The sequence below is a fragment of the Macaca fascicularis genome, chromosome 11 (assembly GCF_037993035.2).
Source record: "Macaca fascicularis isolate 582-1 chromosome 11, T2T-MFA8v1.1".
Lineage (NCBI taxonomy): Eukaryota > Metazoa > Chordata > Mammalia > Primates > Cercopithecidae > Macaca > Macaca fascicularis.
Window position 1 is genome coordinate 17,755,807 of NC_088385.1, and position 19,086 is coordinate 17,774,892.

A 19,086-nucleotide genomic window follows, 5' to 3' on the forward strand; every position below is an offset into this window, starting at 1 on the left:
ATATTTAAAATAGTGCCTCTATTTCATCATTCTGCTTTATTTTTATTTCTAGCATGTAACATCCCTTGACATATTTCCCATATATTATTTTTCTGTTTGTTATCCATGTCTCCACAAGGCTGTGAACTCTATAAGGTCAGGGACCTTGTCTTATTCACTGCTGTATCCCAGAGACTAGAGCACTGACTAAAAACATAGTATACTGTCAATAAATACCAATGGAATTAATGAGAAAGGCCAAGATACTAGGAAACCTCAGCATTTAGAAAAGATGAAGTGAGAGATGCCTACAAAGGAAGCAAAGGAGGAATGGCTTGAGAGGGGAGTATAGGAAGACGGGAAACAGTTCTGCCTGCTGAGTCAGGTCACCTATATTTCAGCTTCGAACAAATATTTATCTGATTGCTATATGTTGAAGTTGCTATGCATCCTGCTTATGAATTTTTGAATAACAAATTTATTTAACTTTATACTTCGAAATACTTATAGATTTACAGGTAGTTGTTAATAAATGTTCACCCTGTCTTCACCAATGTCACCATCTTGCATAAATGTGTATAATATCAACCCAAGAAACTGACATTGATACAATTCACAGAACCTGCTCCGACTTCTCCAGTTACATATGCAATCGTGTGTGCGTGTGTGTGTAGTTATATGCAATTTTATTGCGTGTGAAGCTTCTTCTAACTACCACCACGATGAAGACACAGGCCATCACCATGAGACTTACTTGTTCTATCCTTCTGTAGCCACACCCACCTCCTCACACCCATCCCTAACCCCTGGTGACCACTAAATTGTTCACCCTCTCTATACATTTTTTAATTTTAAAAATATATAAATGGATAGACTAGATAACCAAAATGTGGTACATATACACCATGGAATACTATGAAGCCATAAAAAAGAACATTAAAAAAGCCATAAAAAAAGGAGATCATGTCCTTTGCAGGGACATGGATGGAACTGGAGACCCTTATCCTTAGCAAACTAATGCAGGAACAGAAAACCAAATACTGTATATTCTCACTTATAAGTGGGAGCTAAATGATGAGAACACAGGGGGAAACAACACGCACTGAGGCCTACTGGAGAGTGGAGGATGGGAAGAGGGAGAAGATCAGGAAAAATTACTCATGGATATTAGGCTTTATACCTGGGTGACGAAATAATGTGTACAACAAACCCCCGTCTACCTATGTAACAAACCTGCATACGTACCCCGAACTTAAAATGAAAATTTTTAAAAAGAATATTATGTAAATGGAATCACACATACATTTGTAATTGGCTTTTTTCCTTTAGCATAATTTCCTTGAGGTTCATACTAGTTGTTGTAGGTGTCAATAAGTTCATTTCTTTGTATGGCTGCGCAGTGTTTTCGTGGTGTAAATGTACCACAGTTTGTGTAACTATTCACTCATTATAGGAAATTTGGATAGTTTCCAGTTTGGGGCTAGTATGAACAAAGCTGCTATAAACACTTGAGGACACAAGTTTTCACTTCCCTGGACGAACACCCAAAAGTGCAATTGCTAGGTTGCATGGTAAATCCATGTTTCTTTTTAGGAGAACTGGCCAAATGGTTTTCCATAGTGGCTGTCCCATTTTACACTCCCACTCACAATGCACAAGTGATCCATCTTCTCCTATATCTGTGCAATCATTTAGTGTTACACTATTTTTTTTTTTTTTAGTCATTATCATAGGTGTGTGGTGATTTCTCATTGTGGTTTTAATTTGCATTTCCCTAATGGATGATTACGGTGGATATCTTTTTGTGTGCTTGTAATCTACATATCCTCTTCAGTGAAATGCTTACACATGTTTCTTGTTCATTTTCTAATTGAATTGGTTGCCTTTTTAATCTCGAGTTTTGAGAGTTCTTTACATTTTTGAGGTACAAATCCCTTGTTGGGTATAGGATTTTCAAACACTCTCTTCTAATTTGTAATTTGTCTTTCAATTCCCTCATCAGAGTTTCTCACAGAGCAAATATTTTTAATTTTAATCAGGTCAAATTTATCAATTTTTACTGTTATGGATTGTGTTTTCACTGGCAAGTGTAAGAACTTTTTACTTAGTCCAAGGGCCTGGAGATTTTCTCTCATATTTTTTAAATTAAAGTTTCATAGTTTTACAGTTTATATTTTAGTCTGTGATTCATTTGAGTTAATTTCTGTACTAGGTGTGAAGTTTTTGGGGTGCATAATATGTGAGGTTTAAGATTCTTCCTCTCCTCCTCTTCCTTTTCTTCCTCCTCTTGATTCATGGATATCCATAGACAAAATGTCTATGCTTTCCAGCACCATTTGTTGAACAGACCATCCCTCTCCTATTGAATTGCTTTTGTCTATTTTGTCAGAAATTAATTGGGCATATTTGTCTAGGTTTATATCTGGGTTTTCTACTCTGTTTCATTGATCTGTAGGTTTTCATAGTTTTTTAGTGAGAATCCTATTCTCATAGAATTCCTAGTTCTATTTCTAGTTTGCTGAGAGTTTTTTTTTTTAATCATTAATAGGTTTTGGATTTTGTTAATCATATTTTCATCAATTGATATGATCATATGATTTTCTTCTTTAGCTTAATATAATGGATTATGTTGATAAATTTTTGAATATTTAATAAGCCTTGCAAGCTGGAATAAATCCCACTTGACCCTAGTGTATTATTCTTTTTATACATTGCTGTATTTAATTTGATAATATTTTGTTAAGAATTTTTGCATCTCAATTGATGAGACATACTGGTCTGTAATTTCCTTTTTAATTGTCTTTGTCTGGTTTTGGTGTCAGGGTGAAATAGGTCTCATGAAATGAGTTGGGAAGTGTTTCCTCTTATCTGTTTTCTGGAAAATAATATTGTGTTTTTAATTCGTAAGTCTTTTCCAAGATTAATGTTTTTCTGGAGAATCAAACCTAGGGTATTTAGGGAAAGAGGGGCCAAGCTTGTACATTCCTTTTTCATGTCCAGTGTGTTCCCCTCTGGAGTCCGCTATGCATTAGTCAGAGTAGAAAGTTCAGTCTAGGAGATTCCAAACGTGGAGGAAATGTGACTTTAATGTGTCTTCCTACTCACTGGTATTTTAAGAAGCACTAAAGAAAGATTAGAGATTAGCACTTGCATAAGCAGCTAAAGGACAGCTAAATTTTTAATTACTTTCTAATTACTTAGCACCTGCACTCTACTTTCCAATATATAATTAATAATACTTTTCCATCTGTCAGAAGGGATCAAGAACCAAAAGTTATAGAGCTATGGAATACAGATTTTAAAAAATCATTTTATTATATTTAGTTGTAAAATTTGCATACAGTAGAGCTTACTCCTTGTGATGGACATAGGGGTTTTGACAAATGCATCAAGTTGTGTATCTACCACTATGATGAGGATTCCAAATAATTCCATCACTGCTCATAAAATTTCTCGAATTTTCTCTTTGGAGTCAACTTCTCCACTCAATCACAGTCCCTAGCAACCAGTGATCTATTCTCTAACCCTATAGTTTAGGCTTGCTAGAATGTAACAAATGAAGTCAAACAGTATACTGCCTTTTGCCTGTGGAGTTTTTCATTTAGCAAAATGTTTCTGTGATTTATTTATGTTATTGAATGTATCAATATTGAGGTTCCCATTAGCTTTTTTCTTGCTTCTGTGAAAGCTTAGAGCGTTCAACACACCAAAGTTCTTTTGGAGGAATTCCTTTGAGATTGGTCATTTTGCTTATAGTCATATAGCCTGATTACCTGGTTGATAAGATGAGAGATAAACTGACCAGAAATCAGCCCTCACTAGACTAACCAATGAGCTATGAAGGTATCTGGTAAAACTGCTCCGTCCAACAGAGGCAGTGTGTATTGGTTGTTGCTTGCCCAGCCTACACCAATCCCCTGGGAGTCAGTAGGAGTTAGAGTAGTTAGATACAGGAAGATCAGCCACTTCAAACAGGGAACAGTGGATGAATCCCTGATCCAAGATGATGACCAGACCCTTAGAACCTCATAGTACCTTGAACAATGTTTCATTCTCTACCAAGCCTTGCTGAAGGTGGTTGAGTTTATCTTCCATTTTTCTTTTCAGATAGTCTAAAATTTCTTTCTTTTATCATTTATTTTTTTTTCAAGAATTTTCCTTAGTCATCCTTTTAGAGTAGGTCTTCTGATTATAGATTCTGTTAGTCTTCCTTTGTCTGAAGACGTCATTAATTTCCCCTTATTCCGAATGATAAATTCACATGACATAGAAGTCAGGGTTGACAGTTCTTTTTCTCAGGACACGAAAAATATACCATATCCTTCTAGTCCCCCTGGTTTCTAATGGGAAATCTGCTGTCAGTTGAGTTATTTTTCTTACAGATAAGGTGTTGTTTCTCTTTCACTGCTTTCTAATTTTTTTCTTTGTCTTTAGTTTTCTGAAGTTTAGCCGTGGTGTATTTTGGTGTAGACTTCTTTGAGTTTTTCCCACTGGGGTTTTCCACCTTCTTGATGTTACACAATTATGTCCTGCACTACATTTGGAAAATTTTTAGCCACTATTTCTTCAAGTACTTTTTAAGCTTCACGTCTTTTCTCCTTTCCTTCTGAGATGCTGATGACATAAATATTAGGTCCTTTAGTCTCTCAGATCTGTGAGATTCTATTCTTTTTTTTTTTTTTTTTTTGTGGTGGGTGGGTTTATTTTCTGTCTTTTGTTCAGATTGGGTAATTTCTATTGTTCTATCTTCAAGTTCACTGATTCTTTCCTCTTTATTCTCCATTCTGTTTTTGAACCCACCCATTGAGTTCTTTATGTTGGTTATTCTATTTTTCAGCTCTAAGATCTTTATTTCATGCTTTTTTACATGCTGTGTTATGTCTGAATGGAGGTGAAATTTCCCACTCGGGCTTCTTTGGTACCAGTCTGGTAGGGAGAAGAAGGTGGCCTTGTTATGACTGGTTGGAGGTGAAAGCCCAAGATCCCAATGTGGCTTTCTCTGATGCTACTCAGCTAGGGTGGGAGAAAGTCACCCCGCGGTAGCTGAATCAAGATGAAAGTCTTGGCTCTCCACTCAGCTTTTGCTGAGTCATGTCGTGTTTTTTTCCATGGTATTTGACTGGAGTAGGGTGGTTTTTGTTTAAATGTGTTCTGTCTTGCTAGTTTGCTACTCTCCTGGTCACTTGTCTAGAGAAAACAGGCTTTTGGGGAGGTTTTTTGTTTTCTCACTCCTCTTGGTGCTTTTGGGTTACTGTCTTTTCCTGCATCTACATCAGGATATACAAAACAAAAAGAAAATTCAGGAAACTTACTGCCATATTGTTCCTTGCATCTAAAGCCTCTATTTGTTTTTTCTTCTCTCAAATATTTTGAAATATTCCATGTTTTTTTCATATATTATATCCAGGATTTTTAGTTGTACTTAGCAAGAGGCATGAGAGGATATGTGTCTACTTTACTTGGTCCAAAACAAGAAGGAAGATAGATTTTTAAGACTGTAGAGTAATTTAAGAATTTTCTAATTCTAAACCCCTGAGAACCATATTAGAGTGGCTTTAGGAGAATTTTTCAAACTATACACCTAGACTTTCTCCCTACCCCTAACCTCTCACTCTTCTCTCTCCTGGATTTCCTTTGGAGGAAGACGACTTATGGCACAACCACCCCCATATTCAACATTGAGAATCGCAAGATTATCTTTCTCAAGTGTAGTGGGATAGAAAAAATTGAGGACCCTGACACTCTAAATCATTCATTTTACATATGAGGAAACTGAAACTCAGAGAGGTGACAGTTTTTCCATATAGCAGATAAATGGTAAACCCAAGCCCGCATATGGGTCTAGTACAGTACTTTTCAAACATTAATATGCAAACACATCACCTTGGACCTTGTTAAAATGTGGATTCTGATTCAGTAAGTATGGAGCAGGGCTGAGATCCTGCATTTTTAACAAGTGCACAGATGGTGTTGCTGCTGCTGCACTTTGAGTAACAACATTCTAGAACATTCACTCAGCTTATGGCACTTTCCACTGTCCTTAAAATTTGTATTCTTTCATCAAGAAAATTGAGAATACGAAAAGTTTGACAGATAAGCATCTAAACATTCACGTGCCTGGTATGTAACAGTAAAGGAAGGTGTGAATGATAATGGAGATACAGAGGAGGGAGTAGAGGTACCCATCCAGAGACCAAACTTTCCTGGCTTTGCAAGGTATTCGTTGCCTTCAAAACTCAGAGAAATCTTGGTAAAGACCATGGGAGAGCACATGAATGACTCTCGAGCTGTTTAGTTGCTCATGTAATTTGCTTAGGGCTGCAAGTTAAGAATCTCTCCCTGTCTAGAAAGGATAAATTGACCTTCTTTCTCTATAATGTTATGGAGTGTAATTCTCTAATAGGTAACAACTGGGGAAAGAACACTGAAATTCACTGGTAAGGCATGGAAGTGATGGAAGTGACCAGCAAACAGACATCTTGGTCCATGTCTGCTTTGATATAGTATAGTACAAAGACAATGGAATATACAAGGTGTTTCTAGACTTGGGCCCTGTTCCTGGCTCCACTATTAATTTTATTTGCAGCCTTGAATACATCACTTAATCTTTCTATGATAAATTTATCAAAATAACTTACTGATAACTAGCATATCTGTTGAGAGCTATTTAGTATTAATTAATTATCAATTAGGTAATACTAATTAAGTATTAATTAATACTTAATTATTAATCTATTAATAATTAATACTAGTGGCTCAATATAATAGGAAGACCGAGTCAAGGAGTCTCAGTAAATTGGATTGTTCCCCAGACCCTACACCCTGAAACGTTTAGGTATGAAAGATCTGGCAATCGATTCTCAAATGAGTGTCCTCAGTTAATTCCTAGCTGTCATATGGGCCCTTTCTCTGTCAGATATCACCGAATTTGATATCAGTTTTGACTCTGAGGTTCCATCTCTCTGAGGAAATACACACAATACCAGTTAGGGGGAGATACTGTGTGTTTCCCAATGTCACTGCCCACATGTTCAATGTCCCCACTATAGCAGGGGGCACTGTGGCTCCCTCTGTTCTCTCCAGTTACCTAGAGCCCCATAAGAATTATGTCCCTGTGTATGTGTGTGGGTGTGATTGTGCACATCGGTATGTGTCAGGGAAAGGGAAGAAATGGGAGTAGCAAAAACTAAAGGTGAGAATTAAAAGAAGATATTGAATCACAAACTGAAATTGACCCTTGGATATCAACACTTTCTGTGTTTTTGTGAATACAATACCTGTTTATTGACTAGAGTGAACCTAAGTCAGTTTTGAAAGGGCCTCTAATTATCAGAAACCTCCTAAGCCTGTCCCAGCCTCACCCCGTGTTCTTCTAACTTCTTTGCACCTGGGTTGCTGTTCTGAGCTTATGACGGTGAGATTAGGCAGCATGAGGGTATTACAGAGAGATAAGTCAGGATGCAAAGATCCTTTTGTCTTTTGCAAAGAAGGCAGCGGGGCAGCTGATAGGAACAGCATTCAGCTCCGTGAGTATTTCTGAACTTCTGGTGAATTTGAGCAGAGTAATTGAAGGGCTTTGGGGGGTTGATCAGGCTCCAAAAGAAAAATTGGAGAAGAAAACATGTTGGACCTGTGGGCCTGGGCTGTGGCTGGGGATGAAAATGGGAAAGAACATGAAGGAGATACACTCAGACCTTCTTGTTATGCCATGGGACGAGCAAATAAGTGAAAGTTGACTATTACAAGGTCACTGCAAAACTTGATTACTGAATTCATTTAGAAGGAGCCCAATAGTGACCTCCCTGTTTGCAGCTTCATAGCGAACAGTATTGTGAAGACGGAGGGATCTGGGGCACTAAATAACCACAGAGAAAACAGTTCTTTACTCCAAGGATGTGCCTGCAAACTTGGCCCAGGCACTGGTAGGCTGGTGTGAGTGTGAGGAAAAGGAGAAGGGGAGCGGAGAGCGAGCGTGAGAATGACCGCAGGGCAGTGCAGGTGGCTGAGCCTTCTCCCTTTGAGGTCAAAGTGTTTGTTTGTTCCATTCTGAAGCAGGGTGTGGGCTGGATTTTTGGTAATTTTTTTTTATGGCTTTGGTTTGGGTCTTGCTTTGCTTTTCAAATTATTGATTTTCTCTGCCTCAGCAGGACCCTGGGTGATATTTATTGGCTCAACCCCAACAGTACTTCCCTCCCTAGCTCCTTCCAGACTGTTCCTTAGTCCACTGACAATGGCCTTGTCTATATCTTTGCTGAGAAACAGAGAATTGGAAGGGTAAGGTGGTAACAGCAGCATCAGAGAGACTGTCTCAGGAACCTTCTAAAACTGCTTTTCAGAGGATCATCCCCTGTCACTATATACGGCTGGGCTTTGCTGTATAAAGCAACACAAGATGATTTTTTGCTTTATACAAATCTTTAATTTTTGTTAAGGTGACCCTAACCCCAGTCCCCTACAAAAGTATGCCTTGAAATATTACTTTGCCGCATCCACTTATTTCTGCAGAGAAACAGTTTGTAATCTTCAAAAGGGGAAGGGCTAACATTGCTTTAAAAACAGGAAAATGTTCTGCCTCACAAAAGAATAAATTGCTTGATGCTTTTGGAGGAAAAAAATGTGAAACTTCTTTCAGCTAAAATCAAGTCTGATAATACATTTAGGGTTACTCAGCTCCAGATGCCCTTGGAATTTCTAGAAAAGTGTGGTCAGGATGAGGTTAGCCTTTGGTGATGTTTATGGGCAAACAGGACTGGCTTCCAATGCAGGGAAAGGTCAGAAGTGTTCTACCCTTCCTAAAGGTTTTGCAGAGAGAATTGGAGGGTAAATCTATGACAGAAACTGCAGAGGGATTAGTCGACTGTTCTGGTTACCTAGTGCAAATCCTGAGCACCATTAGGATCAAGGGATTAACCTGGCAACTGTTATGTAACTCTTTCTGAGAAGGCTTCTTTCATATAATGCATCAAACTCAGACATGAACATTGTCTAAGCCTAGAGGTGTAACTTCAAAATTCTGTAAACATGTAGAAGAAACCTGCAAGAAAAAAGGGGATGTATCATCAGGGGAATATGGATGTCACATGTGATTTTTAAAGTCTTTGGGGTTGCTGTTAGGGGTGTCAAAGGAATTCAAGGAAAGCTTCTTAAGACAGAATTTTAAGACCAGAAGTAAGTTAACAGTTGGGGTGTTGGAAGGAAGAAGAGGATTACCCAGCAAGGGCGGAAGACAATTGCCCCTCTGGTGTATGGCAAGGGCTCTTCAGTGGTTGGCCCAGAGGAAGGAGGTGCAGAGTCCGGGTGAGCAAGTGTCATAACCACAGATTTGTTTGCATGGCTTTCTTTTCTCTCACAAGGTCTAGCATATGTTTGCTCTTTTTTAACACTTTGTACCACTCTACTCATATCGTCTTCCTAAAATTTCCCCATAACCCTAAAAGGAAGGTATGATTTGATTCATTTTATAGATGGAATAAGACCCCCAGAGGATTATGAAATTTCTCCTAAGTCACATAGCCAGTTCTGTGGAGTAGGAACTTAAAACTATATCAATTTGATTCTAAAGAGTGTACTCTCTACCATGTTACCATCAAAGGGCAATTTGACCAATGAGGGTCACTTTAGGCCCTTACATTATAGAATTCTGGATCCAAAATAATTGAATCTTATTAGGGCTGCCAGATAAAATGGAGGATGCCAGTTAAATTTGAGTTCCAGAGGAAAATGACTTTCTAAAGTATAAATATGTACCATGAAACAGCTGAGATATACTTTACTAAAAAATATCATTTCTTTGAAATTCAAATTGAGCGGGGTGCCTTGTATTTTTTTATTTTTTATTTTTTTGCTGGATCTGGCAATTCTGACCCTAATAGGTTCTTCAGATGAGAGAAAAGAAACTTTTGATTTCTTCTACCTTGAAAATCCTGGGCAGTTCAAAAACCTTGATCTGAGAGCTGCCCTCTGTGACTGGCAGAGCTGGGATGTGTCAGTTACTGGTGGTCCACTCTGAGCACAGCGCTGATCTTGGCTGCTCACCAGCGATTCCCAGGGTCCCAACCACACTTGGGACAAGCACAAAGTTTGCCTGTCGATCAGGGGTAGAGAGGGCCCACAGAATGGGAACTGAATTTAGTGAGCAGAGGAACTGGCAGTGCATTTCCTAAAGCCTGAAAGCTAATGAGTTCTTTGTGCTCTGATGGAGAAGTCAAAGGGTCGGGACCTCATGACCTAAGGTTTACGGTATTTGTTCAGTTTCTTTCTTTTTCCTTTTTTTTCTTTTTTTTCTTTTCTTGAGACGGAGTCTCGCCCCGTCGCCCAGGCTGGAGTGCAGTGGTGCGATCTCGGCTCACTGCAAGCTCTGACTCCCGGGTTCACGCCATTCTCCTGCCTCAGCCTCCCGAGTAGCTGGGACTACAGGCACCCGCCACCACGCCCAGCTAATTTTTTATATTTTTAGTAGAGACGGGTTTTCACTGGGTTAGCCAGGATGGTCTCGATCTCCTGACCTCATGATCTGCCCGTCTTGGCCTCCCAAAGTCCTGGGATTACAGGCGTGAACCACTGCACCTGGCCTGTTCAATTTCTAGATTAATTTATTAACTCATTTGACAAATATAATATATATGGCATAATTACTATCCACCATGCACTGTTGTAGGTTCTGGGACTGGAAGGGCAGCCTCATGAAGCTAGTCCAGTAGGGGACAGCAGAAGGAATCACAGCATGAGCAGGTGGTCCAGGGTCCTGGCCAATCTCACCATCCCTGCTACTGGCAAGGATAATAATTTAGTAATAATCAGAATTTAAATAAGAGGAAAATCTTGGGGGTGAGGATAATAATTGCAACCCAACTCTGAAAGAAATAAGAAAACAGTATGAACTGGAAGTTATAGAATATGAGGTTTGAAGGATATGCAGTGTGGCCAGTAAAGACAGTCACTGTTAGCATGAGCCAAAGACTGTCAGGGAGGTCTGCAGTTAACAATATTAACATAGGCTGGTGTGATGAGTCATGCCTGTAAACCTAGCACTTTGGGAGTCTGAGGCGGGAGGATCAGTTGAGCCCAGGAGTTTGAGGCTATAGTGAGCTATGATTGCAATTGCACCACTGCACTACAACCCGGCTGATGGAGCAAGAACTTGTCTCTCTTAAAAAAAAAAAAAAAAATTAGCATAAATCTGTAATGGGTGAAATAAGGAATCTTGTGGAGACAAAGCCCCCACACACCAGATTTTATGGAAGAGATGGGCTCAGGATAAGAGGTGAAAGCAATTTGGAGTTCTTTGGGGCTTTTCAGGATCTTCCTTCCAAGGGCAGTTTTGTCAACTCTTATGAAAGAAAAGAAGAAAGAAAATAATGTCATCCAAAATGACAAATTAATTGTTTCAATTTATCTTTTTCAATAATTTTCTTTGATTTGTATTTGAAGAATGGCAATGCGCATTTCTGTAGCCAAATTAAAGTCTGAGAACACCATATTGGATAGGTCCATGGTGTGGGTAGAAGAAAGCATCAAAGATTTGTGAACAATGGGGGCTGAAGAACCTTATGTCTGGACGTAGAGTTGAAGCACAAATACATTACGTAATCATCCTTCATTAACTTCTCTATGTGTGTGTGTTTTAAGGTGTGTTGAATATATTCATGAGTGTTGGTATCCCTGCTCCAGAGGTCCTCCTGTCCAGACAACTACATTGTCATCTCCCAGAACTACAGAAAAGCTTCTGGTTCATGTGAGGATTAAACAAAGTAATCTTATCTTAGACTATAAGGACTTGAAGGACTATAAAAAAACAGAGGCCATAAAAAATGCTCAATAAACATTTAGAATCAGGTTATTTTAGAGCTGGATGGAAATGTAAAGCTTAAAGAAAGAGCAGGTGCTATAAAAGACTATAGATATCACTGAGTCCATTTTCCTCTCTTTATAACGGGTAGAACTGGTGGTCATAGAGAAGTACAGCATCATAATAAATTCACATAGAACACTTGTGGCGAAACTATTTTATTTATTTATTTTAATTTTTTAAATACCTAATGTGAAGCTTTAATTTAATTTAATTTAATTTATTTATCTTTAAATTTTTTTCAGTGGCAGATCTATGGGAACAGCATATCCACCTAGATTTTTGAGTTTTAAAATGTATCAATTGTCTGTTTACGCAACTGATAGATTGTGTAAGTAATATAGCAGAGTGTAAGTTTGCATTCCTTTACATTAAGTGCCTGCATTGATTTATACTCTGTTTTCTTAAAGATCCCTTTTAAAGATGATAACTTCTCCCCTTTTGTATCAACACAAAGTACTGAGCTTTCTTATTGAAGTACTTTTCTTCTCCAGGCTAAAATAAAGATCTAATAACCAATGGTCCCCATGACTTGAAAGATCTTTTTTTATCTTTCACTGTCTAAGGAGGCTGAAAGGGAAACGCTAGCTGCCTGGGGGCTGTTAAAATGAGTGACAACACTGCTCTGGCTGCTCCAGCTTCAAACCAGGGTCCCACCACCCCTCGCAAAGGCCCTCCCAAGTTCAAGCAGAGGCAGACTCGCCAATTCAAGAGTAAACCTCCAAAGAAAGGTGTGAAAGGGTAAGACCTAAATGAAAAAAACTTTCTATTAGTTTCTTCTTCCCACAGGACGGCTTTTGTTTTGAGAAATTAGTGCTCATAATATTAAACAGACTTACAAAAATGTCCATCCCATCCTCTCTTTTCCTCTTTAACTCCATCTGTGTCTTTATCGCTGGAATTCTTTCCTTCGCAACTTCCAGGTCTGTGGCCGAATTTAACATGGCAAATGGAGGCTTTTTACAATAAACTTTGACTTTGCCTTCCAGGCTTTTTATGACCACTCCTCTTTACTGACATAACCTCTGCTTTAATCTGTAACACTGAACCACTGACCATTTCCAGAAAATATAGCTTATATTTATGTCTTCCAATTTTATATCCTCAGTTCTTTATTTTCTTCTTCCTCTCCTTGCCTAAATCCTATTCATTTTTCAACACATAGCTCATATGCTAATTTCTTTTTGAAGCTACCACTGATCTCTTTAACAAGCTATCATTACTTTCATGTTTGCATTTTGTACATTCAGCTGTCATAGCCTACATTATCGTATCTTATATTTATTTATTCGTGTCTATTCTCCGAGACTAAGACCACTCAGAAAATTTGCCTGTTTTTTTCTTAACTCTCTGTGCCTAACAAAATGCCTGGTATATAATGGATGCTTAGTTAATGATTTTGAATAAGTAAACAAATGGATGAATTCATCATTTTTAATGCCTCTTGTATTGCTTTCTCATTTCAATTTTTATTATAAAAAGTGAAATTTGACTTAGTTGTCCCACTGATAGTTCTTTCTGACTCTTAATTGTTTTAGCTTAAGTTCCTACAGGAGAGAAATCTCTCTCCACTAGGATATACCAAAACCTGCCTGAGTGACATTTTCTTTGCTCCAGTTCGGTGCAAACAAAAGGGGTCTCTCAAATAAAAACATTTAAACCTCTCCTTCTTCCCCTTTGAATCACGAAACTCACCATGTGAGTGACTCCAAAATTCTTTTGCTCTAATCTCAGCTAATTTCGCCATATTCTTTTCCATAGATTTGGAGATGACATTCCAGGAATGGAGGGGCTAGGAACAGGTAAGCCATCCACTGATTTAAGTGAGAAATTTGCACTTGGAGTTCTGCCTTTTTATATGCTTCAGGCCTCAAGGGGCAGTTGAAAGTTATGAGAAATACCCAAGGCAGAAGATCTGTGAAGACATAGAAAGGTGGGGATTTAATTTCCCCTCCGAAATAAGTACATGTGTGCCCAGATACAAAAGCCCTAAAAGAAATCAGGGTAGGCCCAAAATTTCATAAACCTTCTTGTTTTGTCAAACAACCTTTGAGGGCATACAATGATAAATTACAGGCGTTTATGGTAGAAAGATTCTCATAATTCATCTAACCAAACTTCATTTTTCAGGAGAGAAATCTGAGACATAGAGGAATTGACAGTCTTTTGTCTGAGGCTACCAAGTGAACTATTGGAAATAAGGGTGAGGTCTGGAGATCTCTCCACTCTACCAGGCAAACCACTTCCTTACCAATTTCCTCTTTTTACACATCCTCTAGCACCCAGAGGAGGATCTTAAATAGTGAATGCCTGCAATATATTTTTAAAAATTGGCTACCAGATTTTTATGTATCATACGATGAATGCAATCACTGCTTTTTTTTTTTTTTTTTTTTTTTGAGACAGAGTCTCGCTCTGTCGCCCAGGCTGGAGTGCAGTGGCCGGATCTCGGCTCACTGCAAGCTCCGCCTCCCGGGTTTTTACGCCATTCTCTTGCCTCAGCCTCCCGAGTAGCTGGGACTACAGGCGCCCGCCACCTCGCCCGGCTAATTTTTTGTATTTTTTAGTAGAGACGGGGTTTCACTGTGTTAGCCAGGATGGTCGGGATCTCCTGACCTCGTGATCTGCCCGTCTCGGCCTCCCAAAGTGCTGGGATTACAGGCTTGAGCCACCGTGCCCTGCCATATTTTTTTAAATTAATAGACTTTATTTCTTAGAGGAGTTTAAGATTTACAGAAAAATTCATCAGAAAGTACAGATCCTATATGTCCTGTCTACCACCTCTCTCCCCTTTTACACAGTTTCCTTTATTATTAACATCTTGTATTAGTGTGATTATATTTGATGAGCCAATATTGATGCAGTATGTTAATTAAAATCCATAGCTTGTATTAGGGTTTTTATCCTTTGTGTTGTAAAGTTCTAAGGGTTTTGATAAATACCATGTACCCACCATTATAGTACATTCTGTAGTACATATAGTATTATACAGAATAGTTTTGCTGCCCTATGCTTCACCTGGTCACCCTTCTCTCTCTCTCTAAACCCTCGACATCCACTAATCTTCTGTCTGTATAGTTTTGCCTTTTCCAGAATGTGGTATAGTTCGAATCATAGAGTATATAGCTTTTCTGGACTAGCTTCTTTCATTTAACAATATTCATTTAAGGTTTCTCCATGTTTTTCTATGGCTTGATAGCTCAGTTTTTTAAATCATGGAACAATACTCCATTGTAGAGATAAACACAGTTTTTTATCCTATTGAAAGATACCTTGGTTGCTTCCAAGTTTAGCCAACAATGGATAAAATGGCCCTAAATATTTATGTGCAGGCTTTTGTCTGGACATATTTTCAACTCATCCAACACACCTTTGATAAATGGTAGCATTTGTAGTAATCAGTGTCCTTCCCAGGCAATCCTCAGTGTAGCTTTCTGCAGCCAAATACCAATCCTGGGATCTCGAATACATTTTCCAGCCACATTATAAAGCAATTTTGCTATTCTCCTAGATTAACTGCTTCTGTATTTTGGCAAGGTGCATGCAAGACCAGCAAATTTGCTTTGGGATCTGGAAGATGTGCTTGACTCTAACCGTATATTTGGAATAATGTAATGAGGCTTATACTGAGTGAAAGTCTGAGGTCTTTGACCTGGTTCTGGTCTCAGCTCTACAACTATGTGGTTTTTGCTAATTATTTCATCTCTCTGGGTGTCAGCAAGCTTCTTTGTAACTGAAGGATAATAATATCTTACTTTCTAAAACAAGAAGCTGGATTAAAAGATGCCTTGTGATCATTTTTCAATATGTGATTGGATATAGGCAATTCAAAATGTAAAGGAATAGAAGAATAATTAGAGAAGAAACTGATCTAGATTGGTAGGGAAGACTATGGATACCTAGACCATGGAGATTCAAAGTGTTCCTCTTTTTCATCTTAACCCTTGGCCTGACTAGAATTCCACTTTTGCTTCCTCCTTAGTGGTTGTGGTTTGGGGAGACTCTGTGTGATCAGTGGGCTGTACTCCCCCAGGGAACCCCTCAGTCAAAAGCTGTGGGTCGCCACCCCCCTCAAAGAGGAAGCAGAATGAAACCAACAGAGATGCCTGGTGCAACAATTAAGCAATTGGTCTGATCCTTCCTGGGCCGCAGGACCACTCTAGGTAACTTCTCAGTCAGGGGATAATGAGCAGGAGAGAGGAGTGAAGTGTCTCTGCCTGAACGGCATCTTTCTGTGAAGAGACTTTTTCTGGGGTGAGGTTGGCTTACATACTCTTCCATCTCTTGCAGATATCACAGTGATTTGTCCGTGGGAGGCATTCAGCCACCTGGAATTGCATGAGCTCGCTCAGTTTGGGATTATTTGAGGTGCCAGAGGTTCTGCCACTCTCAACGACATCTGCTGTAATTTTGGTTACTTTTGCCCTGATGATCTGCCGGAGTCTTGAAATTCAGCTGATTGGAAGTGGTTTTGTTGACTTTCGAGGTCATTTCCTATCAGTTACTACTAAGAGTTCTCTTACTATCAGAATCTCTCTTGCAGTACAGCTCAAAATAGTGGATGCATTTCACACTTAACCACCTTTTCCTACCAGCTAGTTAGAAGTCATCAATATTTCTCTACATTTTGTTTATGTGTAAGCCCTTTAAATCTATTTTTGCTAGGCATTCACTATGATTAATAGGAGACCTTTAAGATTACATTTATATCACTCCCCACCTCCTCTTATTTAATAAAGGAGATATTTACCTTGAATGTTGCTGAAGTTGTATTAAATGCTACATGGAAATATCTGATGCTGTGTTCTGAGAACCAATTAAACAAAGAAGGCACAGTCATACAGGAAATAAGTGCAGTGCTTACAAAACAGCATAGGATGAAGATTTGAATTCTGTAAGTTCATAAATTGTATACTTTCTGGGTCTAAATTTGATTGAACTAGGTTATTTCAGAAGTCTCATGCAGCTCTAAGTTGTACAGTTCTAAGCTGGAGAGGAACTGGGATTTAAACTCGGAATTCTGACAATGTGAGCCTTCTTTTCAGTACTCTGGTTGAGGAAGGTTTCCTTCCACAGCATTCCCTCAATGAAATTATTTTGTCCAATGGCTTAAAATGGGAGTCACGGGAGTTACATACATTGACTGCTTTGTGCACATCTGTAGTAAATCTAACCTTTAAACTGTCAACTGAAAAGATTTATATGCTATAAGGTTTAGACTCATATACAAAGGATAGGCAGTTGACCCTCTAAATAAAATGATGGTTTGCCTCACCCCTGAAGTTGTGTCAGTGTAATGTGCTCATACTTATCTTTTCCCAATACTTTCAAGGCAATTGTGCAACTCAAATGCTGCCTCTATGTGACTTGGATGCTTTGGAACTAACAGTATGAATTTCTTCATTTCAGTTTTGAAATCTGTGGTAAAAGAATGGAGTAAATTAACCGGAGAGAGAGACAGGATGATAGAGAAGCAAGAGATTCAGGTTCTAATCCTGTCTCTACCAGTAAATTGCAATATGATTTTGGGCAAAGATCTCACCCTTTTTACCTTCAAGTTTTCCTGAATCAGATAATCTAAGGTTCATGGTGGTGATAAATTCTGTGACTTTGTGGTCTTAGAGGAGTGCAGCACTCAAAAACTTGTGAGTGCTACAGGGCCTGTGTTAACCATTTTGCACGAATGATCAGGTTACCTTCTGGCCAGAAAATTAGAAGTACAAGAGAAAAACTGAGGTATAGATTCAAAAGTGGAACCATGACGTGCCAAGAGGCCAGTGGAAATGTGCGCTTCCTCCTTCAGCAGGAAGTCCTGCCTCCACCCAGGCACCTGTCTTCTCTCCTGCCAAAGCTAACCCTTGCCTTTCAAGTCAGCTGCTCCATTTGACGGCCAGTGCCTTCGGTTCATCCCAATTAGGGAGGACTGGCTTCTTCTCCAGCTGGGTGAGACTCTGGTTCACATTTGGCTTACTTTTCAAATATTTCTTTAAAAATGAAGCAATGACATTGACAAAACAGAATGCACTCAAAAGAATGTATCCAAAGGCTACATAAAGAAGGATCTAGAAACTACGCTACATGAAGAATTGTTGAAGGAACTGAAAACATTTAGCTGAGAGAAGAAAACGTTCATTGCCAGCAAATATTTGAGGAGTTGTAATGGTTCACAGCTGTAACAACCTGAATACACCAGATCTTTTTAAAAAGTAATGGTGAAGGCCGGGTGTGGTGGCTCACGCCTGTAATCCCAGCACTTTGGGAGGCCGAGGCGGGCAGATCACGAGGTCAGGAGATCGAGACCACCCTGGCCAACATAGTGAAAACCCGTCTCTACTAAAAATACAAAAAAAAAAAAAAAAAAAAAAAAAATCAGCTGGGTGTGGTGGCGTGCTCCTGTAGTCCCAGCTACTCGGGAGGCTGAGGCAAGAGAACCCCTTGAACTGGGGAGGCAGAGGTTGCAGTGAGCCGAGATTGTGCCACAGCACTCCAGCCTGGTGACAGAGCGAGACCCCGTCTAAAAAAAAAAAAAAAAAAAAAAAAGGTAATGATGAAGCAGGAAGAAGCAAACTTCTTTCATGCCAGGGTCTAGCATTTGGGGGTAAGCTGGAGTAGACATAATTTAAAGCCCTTCCAATATCTAGAATCCTATTATTTCTATTCATATCATTTTATTATTTTAAATAAGAAATAAGAAGCCCCTCAGTGTATAGACAACACATATGAAAGAGATAAAGTAAGTCATTGTCCTCATCTGAGTCCTGGCAGCAAAGAGATGACAACCCCAAACGGGGTAATTGAGGAAAGGTTTAACAAAGGTACTATTTACACAGGCTTTGGAAGAGTTAGTGGCAATCTACAAAGGCTAGTACAGTAACTTGGGGCTAGTAACAGCGTGGGGGCCATTGCCAAACCTGGGCCTGAAGCAACCCTGAAATAACATTTCTAATACTAAAGGAGGGGCCCTTGACAAGGCTGTGGGATGCAGCAGAGGGACATAGTTAACATACAGTGATCCTTTAAGTAATCAGGAGGTAAAGGGGTTGTTCCTCCTTCCAATGTTGTCCTTCTCCCCTTCTCTACTTCCCTGTTGATGCCTCCCCTTGGTTAAACCCAACTGGAAATCAGAGGGCAAAGAATCTCTTTAATGCAGTCATTAAAGTTCACCTTCTCCAGTAACACGTAGACACAGGGAGGTGAATAACTCACACTGGGCCTTCTAAGTGGGGCAGGGGGACAGAGAGCATCAGATAAACAGCTAA

General features: G+C 39.2%; 1 protein-coding gene across 7 annotated transcripts in view; it reads left to right on the plus strand.

The window, feature by feature from the left end:
• PDE6H (phosphodiesterase 6H) overlaps positions 1 to 17,109 on the plus strand; it is a 23,070-nt gene extending 5,961 nt beyond the window's left edge. For 4 of the 7 annotated variants that reach the window (XM_065523790.2, XM_065523794.2, XM_065523789.1 and 1 more), the window contains 3 exons: positions 12,394 to 12,568; positions 13,589 to 13,629; positions 16,118 to 17,109. In XM_065523790.2, coding sequence (XP_065379862.1) covers positions 12,435 to 12,568; positions 13,589 to 13,629; positions 16,118 to 16,194 — 252 coding nt within the window. In that variant the 5' untranslated portion in view covers positions 12,394 to 12,434 and the 3' untranslated portion in view covers positions 16,195 to 17,109. Of the gene's footprint in view, positions 1 to 7,453; positions 7,506 to 12,072; positions 12,159 to 12,321; positions 12,569 to 13,588; positions 13,630 to 16,117 lie in introns of those variants that run through there. The other 3 variants (XM_065523791.1, XM_045364788.2, XM_005570239.4) reach the window with 3 other exon arrangements.
• The last annotated feature ends 1,977 nt before the right edge of the window (positions 17,110 to 19,086 follow it).